This window comes from Platalea leucorodia (genome assembly GCF_965183815.1).
Source record: "Platalea leucorodia genome assembly, chromosome: 2".
NCBI classification, from domain to species: domain Eukaryota; kingdom Metazoa; phylum Chordata; class Aves; order Pelecaniformes; family Threskiornithidae; genus Platalea; species Platalea leucorodia.
This window is the reverse complement of record NC_138824.1, coordinates 68,083,558-68,105,666: the sequence shown is the minus strand read 5'-3', so window position 1 is coordinate 68,105,666 and position 22,109 is coordinate 68,083,558. Positions and strand designations below refer to the sequence as shown.

The window sequence follows — 22,109 nt, the reverse complement described above, 5'->3', positions numbered from 1 at the left end:
CATGAGTAGATCTATATCACCTTACTGAGGTCTAAGTTTCAAATATAAAATCTGGATTTTTGCCTTAGGTACCTGCAGGAGATAAATGTTTTTGATAGCAAGAAGCTCTTCAGTCAAGCAGATAAAAGCACGGAAAGAAGTAATGCTGAGAAAGTGAAGATAAATAAGTGTGGGCTGGAAGCGAGAAGAGAGTGGTAGATTCTTTGTTCTTGAGTCTGTAATTCAGAATCCACTATTTTTTTTCTATATTGAGATATGTGTTTAATGCAGGAATTATGGCCAAGGGCTTTCAAGTGCTGTGTTATGTAGGAAATCAGATTAGATGAGGGATGATCAGAAAGTCTCCCCTGCCTCTAAAATAGCCTAGCCTTAAAATAGGTTTAAAGTTAGACTCTTAAATTGTATAATTCAGTTGAATTTAGTAGAGGTGTGTCATTTTACAGCTGTAAGTGTATCTACTTTTTAGGTCTGACTTCCCAGTAATATAGAGAAAATAATTTAGTAGGCTCTTCTAACAAGGAAGATGTTTTCTTCATCAAAAGTTGCCTTCTCCTCACACCCTTTTGCCTTCTCTTCCCCTGAGAAATAAGTCATCCTATTGCAGCAAGCAGTGCTTGCATTCCCCCTGGGTCCTTTGCCATACTCAGCTCTGCACAAAGTAACTGCAAATTGTTGTCAGGATGACAGGAATAGCTGTGCCCGCATCCAGCTGACTAGGAAATGAGTGACTGAATTGTGGGGGAAAGAGAAACAAATTGCTGTGCCTGGGGAGAGGATGCTACTGTGCCCTGTGTGGGCATGTGGGGGGGGTGTGTTTTGCCTAGGTACAGGATAGACTAGTGCTGTCCCCAGGGGAGTCTCTGACTCACCTCTGTCCTGCACCTGTGAAGGAGCTATGGAGAAGCTGACAGTTAAATGGGGGAAAAAATAGATTACAGCTGTGGATTCCCCTAAAGATCATCCTTTTTGTTAACAGATTTGCTGGAAGCTAATCTCAAAATCAGAGAATTTTGGCAGGCTAGATCTCAGTGCTACTGTATAGTTGGCTGTTACTAATGGCAAGGATCAAGAAAAAAAAATCCTGGAAAGAGCTGGACTGACATAGGTCTATTCAGGTTTTTCATCTTACAGGACCAAAAGGAGGGGCCTGTAACCCTTGGGAAAGATGGTGTCAAATTTTTTCCAACAAGTTCCTTCTGTCATAAATCCTGGGAAGTGGTATCCAGTGTTGTGTCACCAAGAACTCTAAGGAAGTTGCAAGGCTCTCCCCCCCAAGTCATGACTAAGAACCTGCCATGCAAATCCATAAAGATTTGTAGAGGGGGTCAGGACCCTGAACCTTGAGAGAGTGGAAATGTCCTACAACCCAGATTTTTGAGTCTTCCACTGGAGGATATAACTGGCCTCTGACACCTAGAGCTCAGTATTAACCTATATCACTTTTTGACTGCCTATATGATATATATGTAAATAAAGTTATGACCTGCCACATCACTCATGCCAAGGGTTGTCTGTTGTTTCCATATACAAGTGGTCAGAACTGAAGCTATATCTAGCTGATGGGGCAGAAGTACAAAAGCTTCTTTCATTTTTGGGCTTCCAATCTTGAATATAAAGCCTTCTGCATAGATAAAAGTCAATGCAATATTTGAAAATGCGCATGGATGTTAAAAATTGAATATTTCTTAGCAAGGGAATCTTTCAACATTTGATTAGTTCATGTAGAAAATGGATTTCCCCTGGGTAACACTAAAACAGCTAAATCTGAACACCTGCCTAGAAGAGGAATAGCTCTCAAGTACAAAAATCTTCCAATGTAAGATAAATACGAGTTAAACAAAATTTGACATGATGGACAGAGCAACCAGGTCCAGTGGGCATTTAAGCATAGAGAATAATGGAAATAGTTTTCACTGTTGCTTCAAATATGCAATAGCGAGAAAAGCTTCTCATTTCTTGGGGTTTAAAATGGATAATGCACAAAATAATGAAAGTAAGCATTTAAATTGCTTGGTTCATTGCAGGCATTGTGTCCCTGATCTCCCTGGCTGTCCTGTCCTATGAACGCTACAGCACTCTCACCCTGTGCAACAAGCGGAGCGCTGACTACCGGAAGGCATTGCTGGCAGTTGGCGGCTCATGGATTTATTCCCTGGTCTGGACTGTGCCACCTCTGATCGGCTGGAGCAGTTATGGGGTAGAAGGTGCAGGTACAAGCTGTTCAGTACGCTGGTCCTCGGAGTCAGCTGAGTCCACATCCTATATCATCTGTCTCTTCATATTCTGCTTGGTCATCCCTGTGATGGTCATGGTGTACTGCTATGGTCGCCTCCTTTATGCTGTTAAACAGGTAAGCTGCTGTATGCTATTGATAGTGGAAACTACTTTGAGACATATGTTGCATGTCTCTTCTATCGAGTTTGGAAGCACTGATGATAGAGAGCAAAACAAGAAAGCAAAATGAAATGGAAAAGACCACAGAAAGCCTGAAGGAAGGGTCAGGAGGTCTTCACCGATTTTTTTTTCACACTCTAGACCTCCAAACAGTTAGAACGACCAGATAACATCCATGCAGATACTGACCTTGTGGTTTGAAAATATTGTATTCTAGGAAAAACAGGATATCTGGGTGAAGGTTGCATTTGTAATTAAGCCAACACACATTTACCTGTCTATAAATAAGACATCCATGCAAACATTTCTTCCTCATTTTTGATCATGACATTTTAATAATTTCTGCTTCTTAATCTGTGGAGACCTAAATACAGTAATGCAGTTCTATTGCAATTTGCAGAGTTATCCCAGGGATCAGCTTCTCCTTGTAATTCTAGGCCATGTTTAAAAGTTTCCTTAAATACTACTACCACCACTACTACTATGACTGCTGCTACTCTGACACTCCTCTGACTGGTTTAAGGGATACTGCAGATACTCCAAAACGAATGTTGCAAAAGACCCTGCCAATGGGTGTGGTATTAATGAATTTTGAATACTCTTGGGACAGTAATGAAATGGTTTAACAATGAATAATGAGAAAGGAATGAGTGTATAGGTGTTCTCTTGAAAGCAATTCTCTAAAATGTTCGGATGAATTAACTAAAGGTGTTAAATGGAAAAAAAAAAAAAAGGTAAATCCCTGAATAGAGGCTCTCATACAGAATTAAAGTGGATGTCATTTACTTTTGATTAGTCATAAAGAATTAAGGTCGTGCCTTTTACATGATTTGTCAAAACTTTCAGAACACTTGAAGCCCAAATGGGAAATCTTTTCCTGGTTGAGTGCTGAGTGAGCGAGTAAAATCCCTTTAATGAATCACACATTAGTACTCATCTTAATGCTGTGCAATAGTAACACAGAAAAAAATCTCTCTTGATTGTAAACCATTAAAGTGACATTGCAGACCATATCTGGTCCCTGGGCAGCAGTATCCTTTACCATCACCTTAAAGGAAGGAGCAGGATCTTGGAACATGTGCTACTACTAATACACAGAAGATACAACTTTCTTGAACTTTTGTCTCTTCTTTCCTCCAGCCCTCACTGCCATTCCTGACAACAGGCATCACCCACAACATACAAATACTTGTATGAGTGAAGCTTCTGTAGCATGCGTTTTAGCTTCTAGTTCTAAATGTAGACTTGTGTTGTTTTATTCCCCCCCCCTTTTTTTTTTTATTCAGTTATATTAAAAGTATTAGTAGATCTCACTGATCTGCCTGATGGGTCTCAAGAAGTGGTGGCAAACATGCTGAGGGAACAAAGTATCATAGAAAAGATATGTGCAATCTACAGTCATTTTGTACTTAGACATGAAGGCTGAGTAGACTGGGTGGAAGACTAGGATGATTGGTTAATTGACTGTCCAGAGAAAAAAATGGGAGAAGGAATAGCATTTTCCACAATCCTGTCTCCTCCATCTTCCATGTACTTTCAAGAGTGATCAAGAAGCCTCTGGAATGCTGAGGTTAGAGAGCCCTGAGAAATTTTGTAAATGGTGGAAGTGAAAAAGAAAGGAACCTGATCTTGCATAACCTGTTGGAGGGCAGGTCTTAGGGAAGTAATGCTTATTAAATGCAAAGGAACTCCAATCAGGATTAGATCGTATCTCCTCTCTAAAGTTGTTATGACTCACGGTCATAACAGCTGCCCAAGCATTTGTGAAGTCTTGAATAGCTAAACCCTAAATTTTTACGCAAAACATCTAATGCTTTCCTGGTGTTTGTAAAAGATTTCCTTGATAAGTTCTATTTCAGCGAAAAGAATCTCAATCAGAAAACTCATCAGTCCTCAGCTTTCTGTGATGTGTGTACCTCCAGTACCATAATCCTGGAAGCTTGCATTTTATAGATTTCCTGTGACATATATATAAATTTCCAAAGATCATATCATGACACAGTCACTGAAATACAGATTTTTTTTTTTTCCTTCAGTCTGAGGTCCTCTAACTATTCTGTAATAAACAGGGTAGATTATGAAATGCTAAAGTATGTTGTGTTTCAAACTGAAGGAAGAGATGAGTAATATGCAAATATAAGTATAGTAGTTCTTACATAAAACTACAAAGAGTAAGTAGGGTAATACAAAAAAAGTTAAGAGGTTACTATATCCATTATAATGCTGTTACTTTCTGCTGTGGGCAAAAAATTCATTATCTTGCAATGTTCTGGCCTCATAGATTAAAGTCCTTCTATGACCCTCTGTGTGATATATTAGAAGAAATGTGCGAGCATTGCAAACATAAGTGCATTATCCTAGCTTCAGCTGCTTGGTAAATTTTCTAAAATATGCATTTCATATTTTTGCAAGATACATAGAAGTTTTTATGTTAGAGCATCGTAGCATTAATGGTATTGCACCATGAGATCAAGAGTGCAGAAGTTACGGCATTATTAATACTGCAATGTAAATTAATTGAGGTGGAAGAAATATCTTAATAGATTTGGGATAGTTAATGCAAGAATTGGCACAGTGCCTGCATTTTCTCTTTGCAGGGACAGTAATTATAGGTCTGCTTTTCTCTTTTTCTGCTCTAAATTTAGTCAGGTGCTGGAGCATTCTGTCACTTAAGGCATTAATAGATCCTATGAAGTCATCTGCAATCTGTGTAATGGTAAAAGGCACAAGGATTTCAGTAATACAGGTTTTATAAAAGATCATCTTTTCAAGGAATTACAAGTCAATAGCATCCCTGTATGAATAATGTTAACAGCAAATGCCATTAAACAGTATTACAGCATGACTGTGCTATTATCTCAGAGCTCTTGCCATATATCAAGCTTGAAGACCCTTAGGAATTGCTCAAGTTATTTTCTTTAAAGGTATGGCATTTTTTTCCAGAATGGCTTTATCTGGACAGTTGAGTTTGGTTCTGCAGATGGCCTGTGCTGCCCTCCTTGTGCGACACACTCAGAGGAGCCGAGCTCAGCCTGGCCCGAGAGGTGGGGCAGGTTGAACAAGTCCCAGGGAAGTGTTAGCTTTGAATAGTGAGAGCATTTCAGAGGTGCTAAGCAAAATAATGCTCAAAATGGTGAGCTGAAGAAAACCTGTGCTTTCAGAAGCTGTTAGGGAATTTGGCAGTGCATCAGATTTTAAGACATAGAGAAACACAAATATTTTATTAGACTTTTCTTCCCTCTGAGTCCATATTTTCACTCATGCTGATCTTGTTTCCTGTTTTTATGAAACCTGTTTTTCCACTCCTGCAGATGCTGAAATTCAGTTTCTTCTTTAAGTTTTCCTTTAGAGATGATGCATCTGATACCTGTAAGTAGAAAGGGGCAAAGTTTTCTCCCTCTCAAAATATTATTCACATATATTTTATTGATGCACAGTCTACAGGACAAGGGAAGGAAACTGAGAATGATTTACTTCTCCTCATGCAATTAGATTTTTTTTTGGTTTTTGGCTTATGATGCTTCTCTATGACTCTACCATTCTATTCTCTCTGGAAAAATGTTCTTTATGAAGTTGGTGTCCGTTGTTTGCACTTTGAAAAGTGGACTCCCAAATGTGGAATCGCAGAGATTAGCATTGCGATCACCGTAGCGCAGAAGGCACAATATGATTAAAATCCTCCACTGAGGGGCCCAGAGAACTCATATGAGCCAGCCTAATGAAAATTAGTAAAACTTTTAAGAGATCTCTTCAGTCTGCATTATCTCCCATTTGCACATAAAAATCCTGCCCAAGGACAAGAAGTATCCCAGAACATTGTTTCAAGATAAGTTTTCAGACTGATTTCATAGAGGCTCATCTCATTGCCAGTCTTGTTTCATCAAAGGCTGTGACTGAACAAAGCTCAGCAGCTCTTTATGGAATGTAGGTAGGACACGGAAAACAATAAAAAGGATTGTAAACAAAGCATGAAGACTCAAACACATAGTGTAAAACACATCTGACCATGCAATTCTTGCTCAGTAACACACGGACCATATGTTAAAGTGGGCAAAGGGCCAGTGGTCACACTGTCTCATGGGGTTCTGGAGTAGATGGACTTGTGACCTGAGCTGATGGTACTACGGTGTTGGGTTTTTTTTCTTTATACTTGAGAACACTGAGGAAAACATAGAGATCGAAAACATTTATTACATCCTTTCACATCATTACCCCATTTCTACTTCGACTTTTTTGTTGTTTTTTTTGGAAAAAAAAAAAAAAAACCAAGAAAAAAATATTCTGTGAAAATTTTAAGACTAGCCCATATGAGATAGAAGTTGGCTTTACCGGTATGCCTTGTCTTCCACCCTGTGGGGCACCTACTAATGGTTAATTCCGCATAAACTGCTAGTTTAACTAGTGACTAAAATGTGGGTTCAGGTAGTGGAATTACCTGACTGTTTCTCTTTACAACAACCTTTGTGTTTCTTTAGAAAAATGCCACATAATTTCTGACTTCCATGTGTCATAGGAGAACCAGATCACCTTCTTTTATCCCATCCCCTGAACCTTTCTGAGTCTTGTCACCTTGTAGGGGAACAAGGCCAGTCAGGGTTATGCTGCAGAGAGCTGCCTGATCCTCTCTCTTTTACTCCTCTTCCAGACTTCAAATTACCAAATTTAGTGGAGGAAAGTGCTTCTGTCTCTTCTGCCCCAGAGTGAAATTGTGACTCGATTATAAACCTGAAGAAACTAATTTTGAATTCTGTGTGATGAGATTTTGACTCTAGTGTATTTTTTAAAGCATTGGATATAAACAACAGTGGTGGTTTTGAAATCTCCCATGCCTTCAAAGAAAGTCTGAGAGAAAAAGGAAAGCAGAGATGTAGATTTTTATGACTTCTGATTCCTTAGTCCTGCTTTATGTCTGTACTATTTGGAATAGTTAAAAATATCTGTAAAAACAATTATTGCATCATTGTTATTAAAGTAGTCAGGAAAGGATTATAAAGTAGAAGGATCACTCCTGTGACTGTTTCCAGTTCTCCAGCTCATTTGGAAATGATTGTTTGTGGGAAGACAACACATTAGGGCAGAATGCTAAATGATTTAAACTGAAAAGAAACTATCTATCTTCACATAATACAAAGAGTAGGATGGAAAAGTAATAATTATTCCATCATTCCTTCATATGGTTCATATGCCTATTTATAGAGAAACTCAATTTTCTAAAGGTTTATCTTTGATGGCACTGAAGTTATGACTTAGGTTGAGAAAACCGGTAAAGCAGTTATGTACCATTAACTCGATCTTCTAAAAGCCCTAAATAAAAGCAGGTCTGTAGTCATAGGCCTTCTTTTAGAAACAAAGCTCAAAATCTTTCTAGTTATTTAATGAAACAAAGAAGTCCTGAGAAATGTAATTCAGGTGAAGATGATGTAGACCTGGTCCTTTGGTTCCTGTAGCTCATGTCTTTCAAATGTGATTAAGTACATTTGGGATTTGACTGAGTTTCAAATATGTTTGACCCTAACTGCATCTATGCTCAGACAGTCAGCTATACTCATTAGACAACCATATCTTGTTATTTTTTTTTTTTCTATGTGCATAAATTTTATTTCTTTCCTTTGGGTCTTCATGTATACTTTCTCTCCTAGCTTCTGGTGGACTAGAGGAAGAATGATAAATAATTACCTTTCCTTTTTAAACCTTGCCATAAAAATATAATAATTACATATAATTCACAAGCAAAAAGAGATTCAATTTGCATATGAACTGATAGATATTTTCTGTCACATCATCATGAGGATATGGGAACCTAATTAAAATATAAGTCTCATGTTAGGCTGAGAGAATTGGAATAAATCTTAGCAAAATGTAATGAAAGGGATCTGCTGGATTATCCAGTGTTGCAAAGTAATGTAATTGTATAAACAGCATCATCAAAATTGGTATTTCCAGGTCTTCTGTACAGCCTTCAACTGACACACAGCAGTCAATATTCAACATGTCCTTACTGGGCAGTTGTTTGACCTTTGCCAAATTCTGCATGTGAAAGTCATTGCACAGCTAAAACACAAAGCTGGTAACAGGTCATTTTTTGGAATCTGTGATAACAGGAACATTCTGTGATAACAACACTCAGGACATGCGGTTTTATTGTTTGATTTGGGATTTTTGGTAGAAGAATGGGCTTTAAATTAGGAGAGCAATTGACATTCCTATATAATACTATGTTTTCTCTGAATTTCTAGATCATTTTGCAAGTAGAAAAGCAAAGCAGCTGACTTTTTTTTGCTGTTTCAAAGACAAGGAACACTGAAATCCATTGGGCTGCATGTAGTATGTATCAGTGATCAGTTCTTTGAAGATCTGGTTATTCTCAAGTTTTCTTGGCTTCTGTCATGATGAAATTTCTCAGAATCCTGTAGGTGAGGTGACATCTGGGACAGCTATTTTGAAAATTATTAATAAAAACATAATAGAATACTTGGAAAAAAAAGGCAAAAAATTATTGCTCTCTCCGTTTCGTGAGAAGTTAATTAATTCTGTTGAATACGTAATTTGTTTCGAATCAGGACACAATCTGTAAATGGTCTTACATAATGTAAACTTCTTAAATAAATGTAAACTTCTTAGCATATCAACTCTGTTTCTGCTTAAAATTTTTCTGATCACTTCTGTAACCACTCTTGTCTTTCACAGACCATGATGATACTACTATTCCTACTTTACAGAAGGAAAGCATGTAGTATTGAAAACTGTGAGAACTTAAGGCATTTTCAGCATCTGTGTAGTCTAATTTTTTGTCTACATTCCCTCCGTAGTGAATAAAGAAAGTCACATCCAAGGAGGTTTTTCCCAAAGTAGACAACTTTTGTCAGCTGCAGACATGTAAGATGAGTCCCACTAAAAGTAGTAAATTGTTGTATTACAATAAAACAAGGAAACACTTTCATCTTGAAAAGAGGATACAGTGTATCAATCATTTCTCTTTAAAAAAATAGTACCTGTTTTCAATGATTTTCAGAAAAATGGTATGATAGTTAAATGATAATGCCATTATATCATTGTTATTTAATGCCAGGTCATAATATAAAATAGAAGCATAACTATTGAAACAAAATCTGTAGCATTTTGACACTGAATTTTGGCATTCATTTCATGAGGACTTTAAAATACTTGTTTTCACTTTCATAAGCAGTTTTCAGATGTCAGCATTTCACATTTCAGACAGATCTATCGTTACATTTCTGTTCAATGATATTACAATGAAGCAAGCACTGATTATTCCTGTTAGCTGATGATTTTTTTTTTTTTTTTTAAATGGGAAGCCTGCTGGAATAAAAAGTTGCTTTGATTAGCTTAGAAGAAGATTTACAAGCATGCTTAATTTTTAAAGAGCTAACTTATTCTTGTACTCTTTCATAACTATTAGGGTTTGCCCAGGAGGTGATAAGATTGTTATGTAGCTATCACGAAGACACTATAACTATAGCATTGATTTTGAGGGTTCACTGCTTTCAACTGTAAAAAGATTTCAGTTTTGTGCGCTACATTAATACCGTTTTTTTTATTGAAGGAGTCTGTCCCAAGGGTGCAAAATCCAGTGTTTTCTGTAACAGCGGAGAAAAATGTGAAACCCTGTGAGACCCTGAGAAATAGAGGAGATAGATAGCTAACATTTTTTCTTTGTGTATAGCTGCAAGGCTTGGAATTTCAGCATCTCAGCTTGTAGGAGAGTAAAGGTATGGTGAGTCAATCCAACATAAAATACCTTTCAAAGTGTTTAGAGACCAGCTGCTGTCAGGTCTTGCATAGACACATGTCTAGCTCATGGGTGATGGGTATGGTCACCCAGGGTTGTTCTCTGTATTTCTAATTAAAAAGTGTCGACTGACTGTTGAAGCACACGTGATCAGATTAGTCTTCATTTTTTGAGGTCTGAGCATGCTGGAAGGGAAACAGGCATGAGAAAAGATTATGATCGTCTTTCTCCTGTGCTTGCATAAGCGTAAATCATTAGTTAATTGTTTGTATTTTGCAGAGGAGCAGTAATACAATGTTGGCATAAATCAGGCACTGTACAAATTCATTGTAAATCAAGTTAATGGCTGGCCAGAAAATAGGATTTCATTGGGTTTGCCATTTTTCATTCTTTAGATAAACTAGGGAGGAAATAAGCCTGCCACAATCTTTAATAACAAGCTAATAGAAATTTAAGATCTGATGCTTTAATCTCTGGATGCTTTATGTCCATAAAGAATAGGCTGTGGTCTCACAAGTTTTGGGTTTACAGCAAATGGTGTACATCAATACTGAGCACTCATGATGTCTCAGATCAGGTTTAAGTAAAGGGTTTTCCTGATAAGTAAAAGCATAAGATTTTTTGTTTTCTCACCAGTTATAAAACTGGAAAGGTTAAATGTACAGGGTGTTCTGCAGGGTAAAGAATGTGTTTTTGTGTACTTACATTTCAGCACTGAGAACTGAGCCACACTTACTTACTCTCCTGTAGTTTGACTCCACTTAAGAGACCAACTTGTGACCTCCGGCAGAATCTCTGGCAGAAGGCTTGGAGCAAAATAAATTGTCTTACATGTAGCACTGCGGCGTTGTCCCCCAGAGAAACACTTCTGAGGGTGTATCTTCAAAGGGACACTGCTGTGCAGTGAAAAAAGAACCAATGTGCAATGCCAAAGGGCTTCCTTCTCTGGTGACCACCACGCGCTTGGTATCACATTAACTGTGCTGTTGTGTGAGAGTGTTTATGCCAGTCCCCAGCTAGCGCTGTCGTGTGGGAAGTCAAAGCAGAGAGCCTTCATTCGCTGCACGTAAACCAAACATATATAGTGAAGTTTTCAGTCCCAATCCAAAATGTAGTTCTGCTTTTTTCCTGGTGGAGCAAAGATGGTTAACAAAGATGTTTGCTTTGACTTTTTCCACTCTTATTGCACCTCCATGTTAGTCCTGTGTTACTTGCAACTACAGGATGTGGCCATGGAGGTTTGTAATAGCTATTACCATTCATTAGTTCCTTGTTTTATCCCCCCTTCCACTGCTGAAAATCCTGAGAGCTCAAGCTATAGTGCCTGAGGCAGTATATGTTGGCAGTAATAGAGGGAAAGAATTCTACCTGAGAACTTAGTCATATAGTGAAGAACGATGGCATTCCAGTATGACATGACAAGTCCACAGAGATATGAAATGGATGCGATTAATGATTATGTGTTTACAGAATGAAAATCAAAAACATGTAAAAGAAAGGTAAATGCATAAAATCTAGAACAAACATTGTTTCAAAGTTTCTAATAAATTGTTTCATTGGTTTCTAATCCTACCGGCTAAGTAGGATGTTTTGGCTAACTCAGTTGAATAACTTGCACATCTGCATGAGAACCTCCGCATAAACATGTATTCAAGGTTTATGGCCAGAGGAATGCAATTGAGCTGTCAGGCTTTTATTATCTTAATAATAGAAATGTATTAAACTATATAAAGTTATGAGATTGTTTGTACTTTTTAACCACAATTAAAATAAGGTAAAAATTAGATTCCCTAGCTACTTGGTACTAAAGCTGTTTCATCCACAAACAAAAGGTGAGAAAGCCCAGTTCATCTCTGTCTTACATCTCCAATGTTTTCTGATCCTGTACCTTCAGCTTAATGTCACTAAAGCTAAGGTGACCTAACCTACCTGTAATAGATACTCATTTTACTGAACTACTAATCATATTCTAGTATTTTTATCACCTACTATATCCTATATTTTTTATGGTGAATATTATACCCGGCTAAAGAGTTAGACTTAAATGGTACATGTATACTTCCTCTATGAAACCTACATTTATTTTCAGTGGAGGCAATCCCATGTGTAATATGAATATCACAGATTACATGAGAATAAGTACAACATTTTGGTAGTGATGCGAGGTTATGTTGTCTTCACAGTATATACTTTAATACTTAACATTTATGTGAAGTGGACAGGTCACTCTTTCAAATTGTACACACTCTAGAAGCCGAATTTTTTTTTTCATGCTTATGTGGACTCTGCACCCAGGAGCATGCATGCAGATAACTGTGCATATTCCATGTTGACATGTTTTTACCTGGTCAGGGACCTTCCTTGGCCTTGAAGCAAATGGTACAAGCTGCCTGTGTCTGTGCTACACAGTGTTTGGCCTTTAGCATCCTCTGGACCTTATGTAGTGTCCCTGAGGACCTCAAACATGGTAGTTCATATTTTCTTTATTTGCCCAAATCAAAGTGTCTGAAATGACATGAGGGCTGCATTCCAGCTCTTGCAGTGTGGAGCTGTTACAGTGTGGAGCTGAGAGTTGATATGCTATGCCCTGATCTATATAGCAGAGGTGTTGGTGAGTGCATGTCTATGGCACAAGTCAGAGGACTATGTAGAAAGGAGGGAGCCAAACCTGGTGTAACCTTGTCCATGCCACCTACTGGGACCTGTCACTGATGCTTTCTGTCTTTCACATAGTGGCTTGAGGGCATTGTCTTAGAGAGTGCTGAGGCAAATCTGTGCTGGGGAGCCAAGGATGCCAACAGTTAAGCAGGATGGATGATCAGGGACAAGAGCTTTATCTCACTTGGTGAAATGGTTCTATTTAGTAGTATAGACATAGCTATCCATGCTTTTAAAATACGCGCCTATTCCATGTCTTTCTTTTCCATGGAGGTTTAATTTTAATTTTAATGTGTGTTAAGAAAACTGGAATTTTCTTCCTTAATGGCTGCTTGTTGTGTAAGAAAGTTCATTATGTGCACATGAATCTAAGTTTCTGGCTTTCTTCATTGACTTTAGACAATTGTGGGTAGTATTTTAAATAGAGCTGGTTGGGAAATAGACTTTCTGGTCTTTTTCCAGTTTGAGATTTTTTGATGGAGAGATTTCTTGTCTGGAATAAGACAAGAAATCCCCCTGCAATAAGGCAGGGGGGGTCACACAAATCTTAACCTCACTATTTTTCACAGATCAGGAAATCAGCAGTATTTTATTTTGACATAATCCTCTGCTGGGACATTTAGATGTTAAAAATAAAATAATCTCCTTTTGACCCTGAAACCACTCAGGGTCCTGGTGCCCTTAAACAGCAATTGCTTAGCCAAAATGATGTGGAACAAAAGGGCCTGGAAATCCTTGGAGCTGATGAGCTAAAATGCCTATGAGATCCAGTGTTCTGAATAAAATAGCTCTGTGAGGTAACTAGGCACTAAAAGCCCAGGCATTTTAGATCTCTGTCAGGCATATTGTCAAGGAACAAGAGAGAAGCCCAGGGAAACTTGGGTACCACCAGAAATGTCTCAAATTTGCATGTTCCCACAGGATGTTTTCATTTTTGTGATTCAGTTTCCCAGTGCAAAAATGACACACTAGGAATAATTTTGACCTTAATTGATCTGTAATTTGCCTCTTTGCAAATGAAACACTTCTGTTGTTGCAGTGCAGCCGGCTTAAAAAATGCCAAGGGGGTCTCTGTGGTTCTACCTAAACCTTTTTCCACCTTCTCTATCTTCACCACCTTGTTCAGTATGCATGGCGTGGTATGGTAATAAATGTGCAGCTCTCACATTCACATAATAGTTCATTGCCCTTGGGGTTTAACAAGGGTAAAGGTGCAAATACTGGTATTCAGCTTACTGAGCCTCATCAGTATGGCAAAGAAGTGTTGAAAAGTCACACTAATTTTCACGTTGTAATTATGCATTCTGTCACATTCATACAGTCCATCCAAATCAGTGTTATTACAGGAGTTCGTTTGGTTGGTTTTTTTTTTTGGTCTATACTTGTGTTTTCCTTTGTTATTAAAATAAACAGCCAGGATAATTTATGGAATTCTTCCCCTTTACTAAATTGTTGCTGCTTTGCACACTACTTGGCTCTGTCTCACGGGGAGTCAGTGGAAACGAGCTTCTGTGTTCTGCAGTAGATTAAAACTGGGGTCATACTTCAATTTACAAACATCTTACTATGCAGCTGGCTCTACTTATTTCAGTGGGCTTGATGGTAAAGTGAGGGCCACTGTCACAAGTGAAAAATGATGGCAAAAATAGGGCCAATAATATTTTAAACACACAGACTTATATTTCAGGCAGCATTTTATTAATCTGAGTCAATGAAAATAGATTGGCAGTATTCTGAGTGCCTTTACTTCCCAGTCTTGATAGAATATAATCCTACAGGACTCAATACCCAGTGTAACTCAGTTGGATTAAACACTGGGGCAATCAGCTGACTGAAAATTAATCTTATTTTTGCACGCATGGCAGGGGGATAAGGTGAGAAGGCAAAGCTGGAGTGGAAGGAAAGGAGTGGTGCCGCTGCCTTGACAGCAGCAAAGACTCCAAGCAGCTTGTGCGGGCCAGGCAGCTGCGCCTGGGCAGGTCTGGGGCGAACACGCTGCACCCCAACGGAGAGCAGCTTCCAGCAGAGTGAGAACGGTCCTTGTGAAGTATTTAGAGTAGAGGCTGCTGAGGCTTTTTTTTTTTAATTAGATACTAACATATGGCTCTTCAAAACATCTAGTCCTGCTGGAAGAAAAGAGATACTGTTCAGGTACTTTCCAGTTTGCACCTGACACTTCAGGTTTACAAAGAGTCTTCTTCACTGAAGGAGCGCTTGTCCGAACCTTCCCAGGAGAAATGATACCAACCTATCACACCAGATAGATAGTTTTACATCTCTTCTTATCAAGCACATGTTTCATTTGAATTTCTCTTCACTAGTGATGCAGTTGTCAGATGAACTCTTCAGCTGCTTAATTATAGAGATCTTCAACTGAAAAATCTCAGGAATCCTTATGTAGTAAATCAATATCCCTCTGGACAGGTGAGTGATAGGAAAGAAAAAAATATTATCATAAGTAGCCAATGTTTCCTTTGGAGAAATAGGCATAAAATGTATTACTCTATTTCTCAAGCTATTTTTAAGAAGATGACGCTTAATCTGTTGACTCTCCAACTTTTCTATTTCATACAGTTTTCATTGTAACTTAACGACTGTCCCCTTTATGGCCTTTATTCATTCTTCCTTTGTTATTACAAGATATAAAAGTAAAAAGGATGAACATTCACTCTTAATTTTTAAGATTCAGGGGTCTGAGGCTTCTCTCTCCTGTTCGTTAAGCATCTTTTTTTCCATGGTTCTTCTTTTAAAATGTCTACACCATACGCATCTTAAAACAATGAAAAACGGTCTCTGGCTTGAGGTGGAGTCATCTGAGCTTACAATGAATGGGTGATTGTTTGACTTTTAGTGGTACAACTGACATCTGCTAAGCAGCTAGATTATTCACAGCTGAGTATGTGCTAGGGCTGCTTTTAGGGTATATTCCAGACCTTCTGCTGTACTTAAGAGTGATAATCTAAATTCAAATGGGAGATCTGTCAACTAAACAGCTTCTCAGATAATAAAAGGCATGTAAGGTGTTTACTAAGGGGATCTCGGTAATATTGGACTGTTTTATTTCTAGTCACATACGAGGCAGAAGAGGCACAACATTGCAGCGTTTCAGAAGGCTGTAACATCCATTTTATCTGGTAATGTAACACTTCGCCTGAAACTGCCCCAAACATGTGGAAAGAGAAATTTCCATTTAGCTACAATCTTGCTACTTCTGTGTGGCCTATTCAAGATTAAATATAAACAAAGTGTGAATAAAACTAACCTGCACAGAAGTAGAAAAGAAAGAAATTCATAAGTATTCTGAGCCTAAATTGAAAAAAAAATTTGAGCAAACACTCCTATGACGAATGGAGCTTTCCCTACCTGGCAAACACTGAATTATATGCATTTTTTTATTCCTATTAGCAATCCCATTGAACATGCTTAAAGGTTGGTTATAAGTCTGTAAAGCACTGCATACAAGCCATTGCCTTGCACAGAAAATAGAATGAGTGTTAGCCACTAGTTTCTGATTGTAGCTATCCCTAGTTAAACACCAGTAACACTCCGCTCTGCTCTGATGCCTTCGGTAGGAGCTGGGCCTTTAAAAACACATGTCTCTGGGAAAGTTCACTCAACTAATTCACCTGGATATTGCTTTCTACTTTCTCTATTGGTATGGCTTGCAAGCACTCACTAAAAGCCTTTAAAGGCCTTACCTGATACTTTTCTCTCTCTCGCTTGCTGAGCAAGTTCAGGATATTAGTTCAGTCTAAATGTCAAGTTGAAAGAACCGAGTTTCACATCGTTTCAACTTGGCCTTTCTGCATCAATCTTTAAGCTCTTATGAAGAAAATTTGTAACAGTGGTTGGCAATCTGGCCTTGGCCTTTTATTAATTGCATAATACTCCTGGGAGCCTTTTCTTTTTGCATGTTTTCTTTCAATATCCAGTAGTGAAAAAGCTCTTCTGCCCTGGTCATGCTTCTGTGCTCCAAGATGGTCAAGGCTCAGTAGGTGCTCAGTCATGTCAGCCTGGCACATTTTGGATTTTCTCAATATAAAACTAAATGGATTTGCTTTGAGCTCCATTGCTTGCTGAGTAAGTTCAGGATGTTAATTCAGTCTAAATGTCAAGTTAAAAGAAATACGATTCCAGCCTGCTGAATCATCTTGTTAACTCAGTATTCATTTTACTTTGACCTTTCCTTAGGGAGGTCCAGGTATTTCTCGATTAGTTTTGGTCTTTCCAGAAGAATGGTGGAATTTTATAAGACTACATCATCCTTTTCTCTCTGAGGTGATAAAATTCACACTGGACAGGCTTCATACTGTCTCTGACTTTATCCATCCCTACTTACCCATTGCACTCTGAAGGATTCTTCTGTCACAAAACTCAGAAATTAAAGTGTTGCTCAAAAGTGAGCTGAATTTGCAATATCCATGTTTAACAAATACTGACTTGAAGGGGCCTGGGCTTATTAGTGAATCATTGCTACAATAGTTTCTATCTAGATACTAACTGTCCCAGACATGTGTTGGACCCCTTGAAACTGGAATTAGAAGGAAATCTAGAGAATTATTTAAAATACCTGTGTTGCTTTTCCTGGATGTAAAAACTGCATATCTAGAGCAAAATTAGGCTGTAACAGAATATTATACTAGTGCCAACCTCTTCCTTGGAAGATAAAGAACATGTTTTGCAACTGGGAGTAGTATCAATTTGCAGATTGAGAGAGTGAAACCAGGGTCTGACCACTTGCCATGTGCAGGGATGCAGAATCTCCATCCTCAGCGTGTGACATCCCCAGTAGTTCTGTAACAGCCCCCTTTAGCAGACGTTAAACCAAACAGTTATTATAGTAAATATCCATGGAGATCATCAGCTGGGGAATGAGTGCAGTTGATTAGGAAAGCAAGGGACAATGGCCAACAATGATTGTCTGAAGCAGGAAACCTGAGAACAAGGGGAGTGAGTAGCTTTGACAGTGGTGTCACAGATCAAGGGTGGGGTGGGCAACGCCGGCCATGGTACTGCTGGAGGAGAAGAACAGAGTTTACAAGGCCTATGAGGGCAGTAGGTGATAACAGCACTTGAGGTGCAGTTATTTGTGCAGAGAAAAGTAACTGTAGCATATATCATACGTATATGTACATATATGATGAAGTGCTCTCACCACTCTTCAAAGAGATCATGGAGTCAGTTTGAGTAATTTCATGAAAAAAATCAGTTCTCTGTTCAGGAAAATCAAAAGAATAAGTAAGATGTTAGAAAGTACTATGAAAGGGATTGAGAGAAACACCTCCAATGTTGTTATATCATTGTATGAGCTTGAATACTGCAAGGAATTCAAATTCTCTGTTTGAAAAGGACGTAGGAGGAACAGAAGAGGCATAAAAAAGGGTAACAAGTGCAATCAGAGCTACAAAAGTAGCTTTCAAGGAAAGATTAAACAGTGAGAGAAACATCCTTAGAAACCAGCATTCAAACATTATCGTCTTTCAATTGTGGTGCTACATTTCACGGTAGTTAGACATTTTGACTCCTTGTCCTTCATTCTGGTGCTTGTGACATAGTTGTACACATAAAGAGGAATTGCTAGGAAATACAAGAAGAAAAGGTTGTTCATTAAGCTAAAATAGCTGCTATGAAAAACTAGAGGTTTTTACGAGCTGTGGTATGCTGATAATCCTCGTGAACAGGCTATGTGTCAAAACTCTGCCATACAAGTAAACAAAGGTATTGCCATGTACATAGATTTTTGGTGACAAGATTCAGTGGTCTTACTTACCTTCCAGGTTAAATCATAGCAATTAACCAGTATTTATAATTAGCTCTATTTGTGATTCTAAACATAATCACTTCTTTTCACTGAAGCTGTCTTCAGTTTCTGAAATGTAACCTGTAAAGGAAAACAAAGCTCAAGAAGCTCTGTTTCTTTAAGATGGGTTTTCTACATTATTTTTGTTGTTGGTTTTGTTTGCTTATTGTTCACATTACATTCACAGATCCTGTTTACTTTAGCGATCTTATGCACAGATTTATAAGAATTCAACTCCAGAAAGGATTCTTAGATTATCTAGTCTTCCAGCCTGTGGCCAAAATGTTTCTCTGAGTTCCTCCACATTCAAACTAATACGTGTTTGACAAAGCATAAGTCCATCATCCAGAAATGCATCCATCCTTGATGTAAGGAGATTGAGAAGGTTTCTACTACTTTCCTGGAAAGCCTGATTCAGAGATTAATCTCTCCAATTGATAAAAAGGACAACCTTTATTTTGAAAAAAAAATTTTTTTTCTCACTTCATTTTCATGGCATTGGATACCAAGTGCTGTATGAAATCCTTTAGTCTTGGCATTTTCTATGGCCAACTGGAAAACTACAACACTGTTAAGTAGCAATGTGATTCCAGATTAAATATAATGGAAAACAGTATTAATTTACTCAAACTTACTATTTATTTTATAATTGGTTCTTTGTGACCAAGCCTATTTATTAAAATACTTAAGAGAAAAGATTTGTCTGTGAAGGATGTAATGCACTGACCCTTTCATCTCAGCAGAGAAAATTCATTCCAAAATGAATTTAAACAGCTGATTAGGAAAATGGCAGAAATGTGGCTTAGCATTTCCTTTATCTTTAAAGTAAAACCTATGATTAATTTTTCAGACCTTTTAAATTAAAAAATCAACAAGCAAAAAGGATACAGACTCATACTGCTACATTTCTTCTTGTTCAGTATGCCCTTTGTAGAGGAAAAGATAACAGGCGTAACTGCTGTTGAGAAACTGATCACTTAGTTGGCCAGTCACTGAATCACTGAGAATAACTAATTGGGACCAAAAAGAAATATTTTTGGGGGAAAGAGAAGCCTAGGAAGAGGCACTCAACAACTTCAAGCTGATAACCCAGACTCCAAGATTATAATATGATCCAAACTAGAAAGCAGCCTGGCCCGTATACAGTCCCACTGAATTCCCTGTGTATACAAATAATGTTTCAGAAGCAGGGCGTCAGCTCTGAATTTCCATGTATAATTCCATAAGCAAGCAAGAGCTGACTGTGTCACACTGAGTCCTTCCTTTCTTTTGCCCTTGCCCTTGCTCTTCCCCTTCCTTCGTTTCCCTTGCCCCCCTTGCCCCCCTCCTCCCCCGCCCCCCCCCCCCATTTCCCCCTCCTCTTCCATCCTCTCCTATCCTTTTCCCTCCTTTTCTTTCCTGTTCATGTTAGTGTTGGTCAACAGAAAGGTTGCTTATAACAATTGCTTTCATCTAAATTAATGCACAGGTTAAGGTATAGCTACCTCATCCTGTTTGCTGACTGAATCATTCTAATGACACTATATCTTTAACCCCTATATTAGATTACTCTTAGATTGCTCCTGAACAAAACCTGCAGCTGTGTGAACTGATACCTTCTTAGATATAGTCAGTCTCACTGGTCTCACTGGCAGAAGACCAATTTGTTATCATCTGCTAAACTGCTGCTTCACTCTAACAGGATTTTAACCACCACACAGAAATATTAAAATATGCTAAAGAATAGCCATCATCTAGTTTTAATTCATAAAAGTCTGCTACTGCACCCTTATGTCTGTCCCCTCGGGGTATGTGAGAATGCGTGGCAAATAACTCAAATAAACCATTACAGTATGGTAACAGTTTTTCTGCTTGGATACAAAATTTGGAATCTGTATTGACTGTTTTCAGTTGTCATCAGTACTGTGTTACTCTTCTTGTTCCCCTATAACCCACAAATCTGTGCTACCTGCAGAAATAATTTATAAAAGTGCTACCTTTTGTACAGCAGCAGAGTAACAACAATATAGTAATGCACTTGCTATACTCCTCGCCCTCCACAAACTAGAAACAAATTTGAGGGAAAACCAATATTATTTAGAACAAAAGTTTCAATAACAGCTATCTTATATCCCAGTCATCTTCTAAGAGGTTACTGTCCTGGTTTCAGCTGGGATAGAGTTAATTTTCTTCCTAGTAGCTGGTATAGTGCTGCGTTTTGGATTTAGGATGAGAATAATGTTGATAACACACTGATGTTTTAGGTGTTGCTGAGCAGTGCTTACAGTAAGTCAAGGACTTTTCAGCTTCTCATGCTCTGCTGACCGAGAAGGCTGGAGATGCACAAGAAGCTGGGAGGGGACACAGCCAGGACAGCTGACCCGAACTGGCCAAAGGGCTAGTCCATACCATATGATGTCATGCTGAACAAAAAACTGGGGAGGCTGGCCAGGCAGATTGTGGCTGCTCGGAAACTGGCTGGGTGTTGGTCAATGGATGGTGAGCAATTGCATTGTGCATCACTTGTTTTGTGTATTCTTTTATCATTATTATTATTATTTTTCCTTCCTTTTCTGTCCTGTTAAATTGTCTTTGCCTCAATCCCTGAGTTTTACCTTTTTTCCCGTTCTCTCCCCTATCCCACTGCAGGGATGAGTGAGCAAATGACCGTGTGGTGTTTAGGTGCCTGCCGGGTTAAACCACGACAATTACTTTAGCTGTTTTCTTACTGAAATTGTTTCTTTGCCGTAATAATGATAGTTTACAAGCTCGGAACACTTGGAGCTGTCAAGATTCAAAAGAAAGAGTAGTATCAAAGGCAATATAACGTGATAGGCTATTGGTGTTTTTCACTGTTTCCTTCCAAAGTGAGTATACCTATCAGAAACCAGTTGTCTCCTACATTTTACTTTACATATGATTACAGTTCACAGATAAAACTGGAGTTTGCCAACTAACCAATTTTTGCAAAGTTGCACATTTTACTTTTTAACGTGTAATGTATTTCTCTTCCCTATCAACACTATAATTCAGCGTCAGTATACTTTACAATTGTGCCTCAGCACTATTTGTATCGTGCTCTTTCTGCAGGGAAAAGACAAGGATTTATCTAAGTGTGGTGAAGTTAACACAGCTCATCACTTTTACAAACGCTTGGCTCTCTCCTAGAAATGCCAGTAGGTCTCTAGCTGGGCTATTAGTGCTATAAAACTGCCACTTCTTCCCTAAGTGATGCTGGTGTCTCTATAGAAATCACTGACCTGCCTTAAAGCAAGTTTGATGAACTTTGTTTCAGTGAAGACCAGTGGTGGCATGTTGCAAAGTCAGCTGCAAATATTCTGTAGGTACCCCCTTCTCAGATGAATGCTCTGTGCTATAGGCAATTTTAACAATTAGCTGGCATTGATAAGCTTAGTAGCTGCCTAACCTCATGTTCAGGTTAGTTACACAAAAATATCTATGAGAGGAAAAAAAAGTCTTTCAGAAATCCGTTTTTGTCTGTCCTCTTTATTATATGTCCACAAGATG

At 38.4% G+C, this 22,109-nt stretch overlaps 1 protein-coding gene across 1 annotated transcript in view; it reads left to right on the top strand.

Annotated features, from left to right (window-relative positions):
• Positions 1-22,109, top strand: part of LOC309600996 (pinopsin-like) — a gene marked incomplete at both ends in the record, with an annotated part of 86,016 nt that overhangs the window by 21,399 nt on the left and 42,508 nt on the right. Inside the window, one exon of the mRNA XM_082333737.1 lies at positions 2,025-2,350. Coding sequence (XP_082189863.1) covers positions 2,025-2,350 — 326 coding nt within the window. The remainder of the gene's footprint in view (positions 1-2,024; positions 2,351-22,109) is intronic.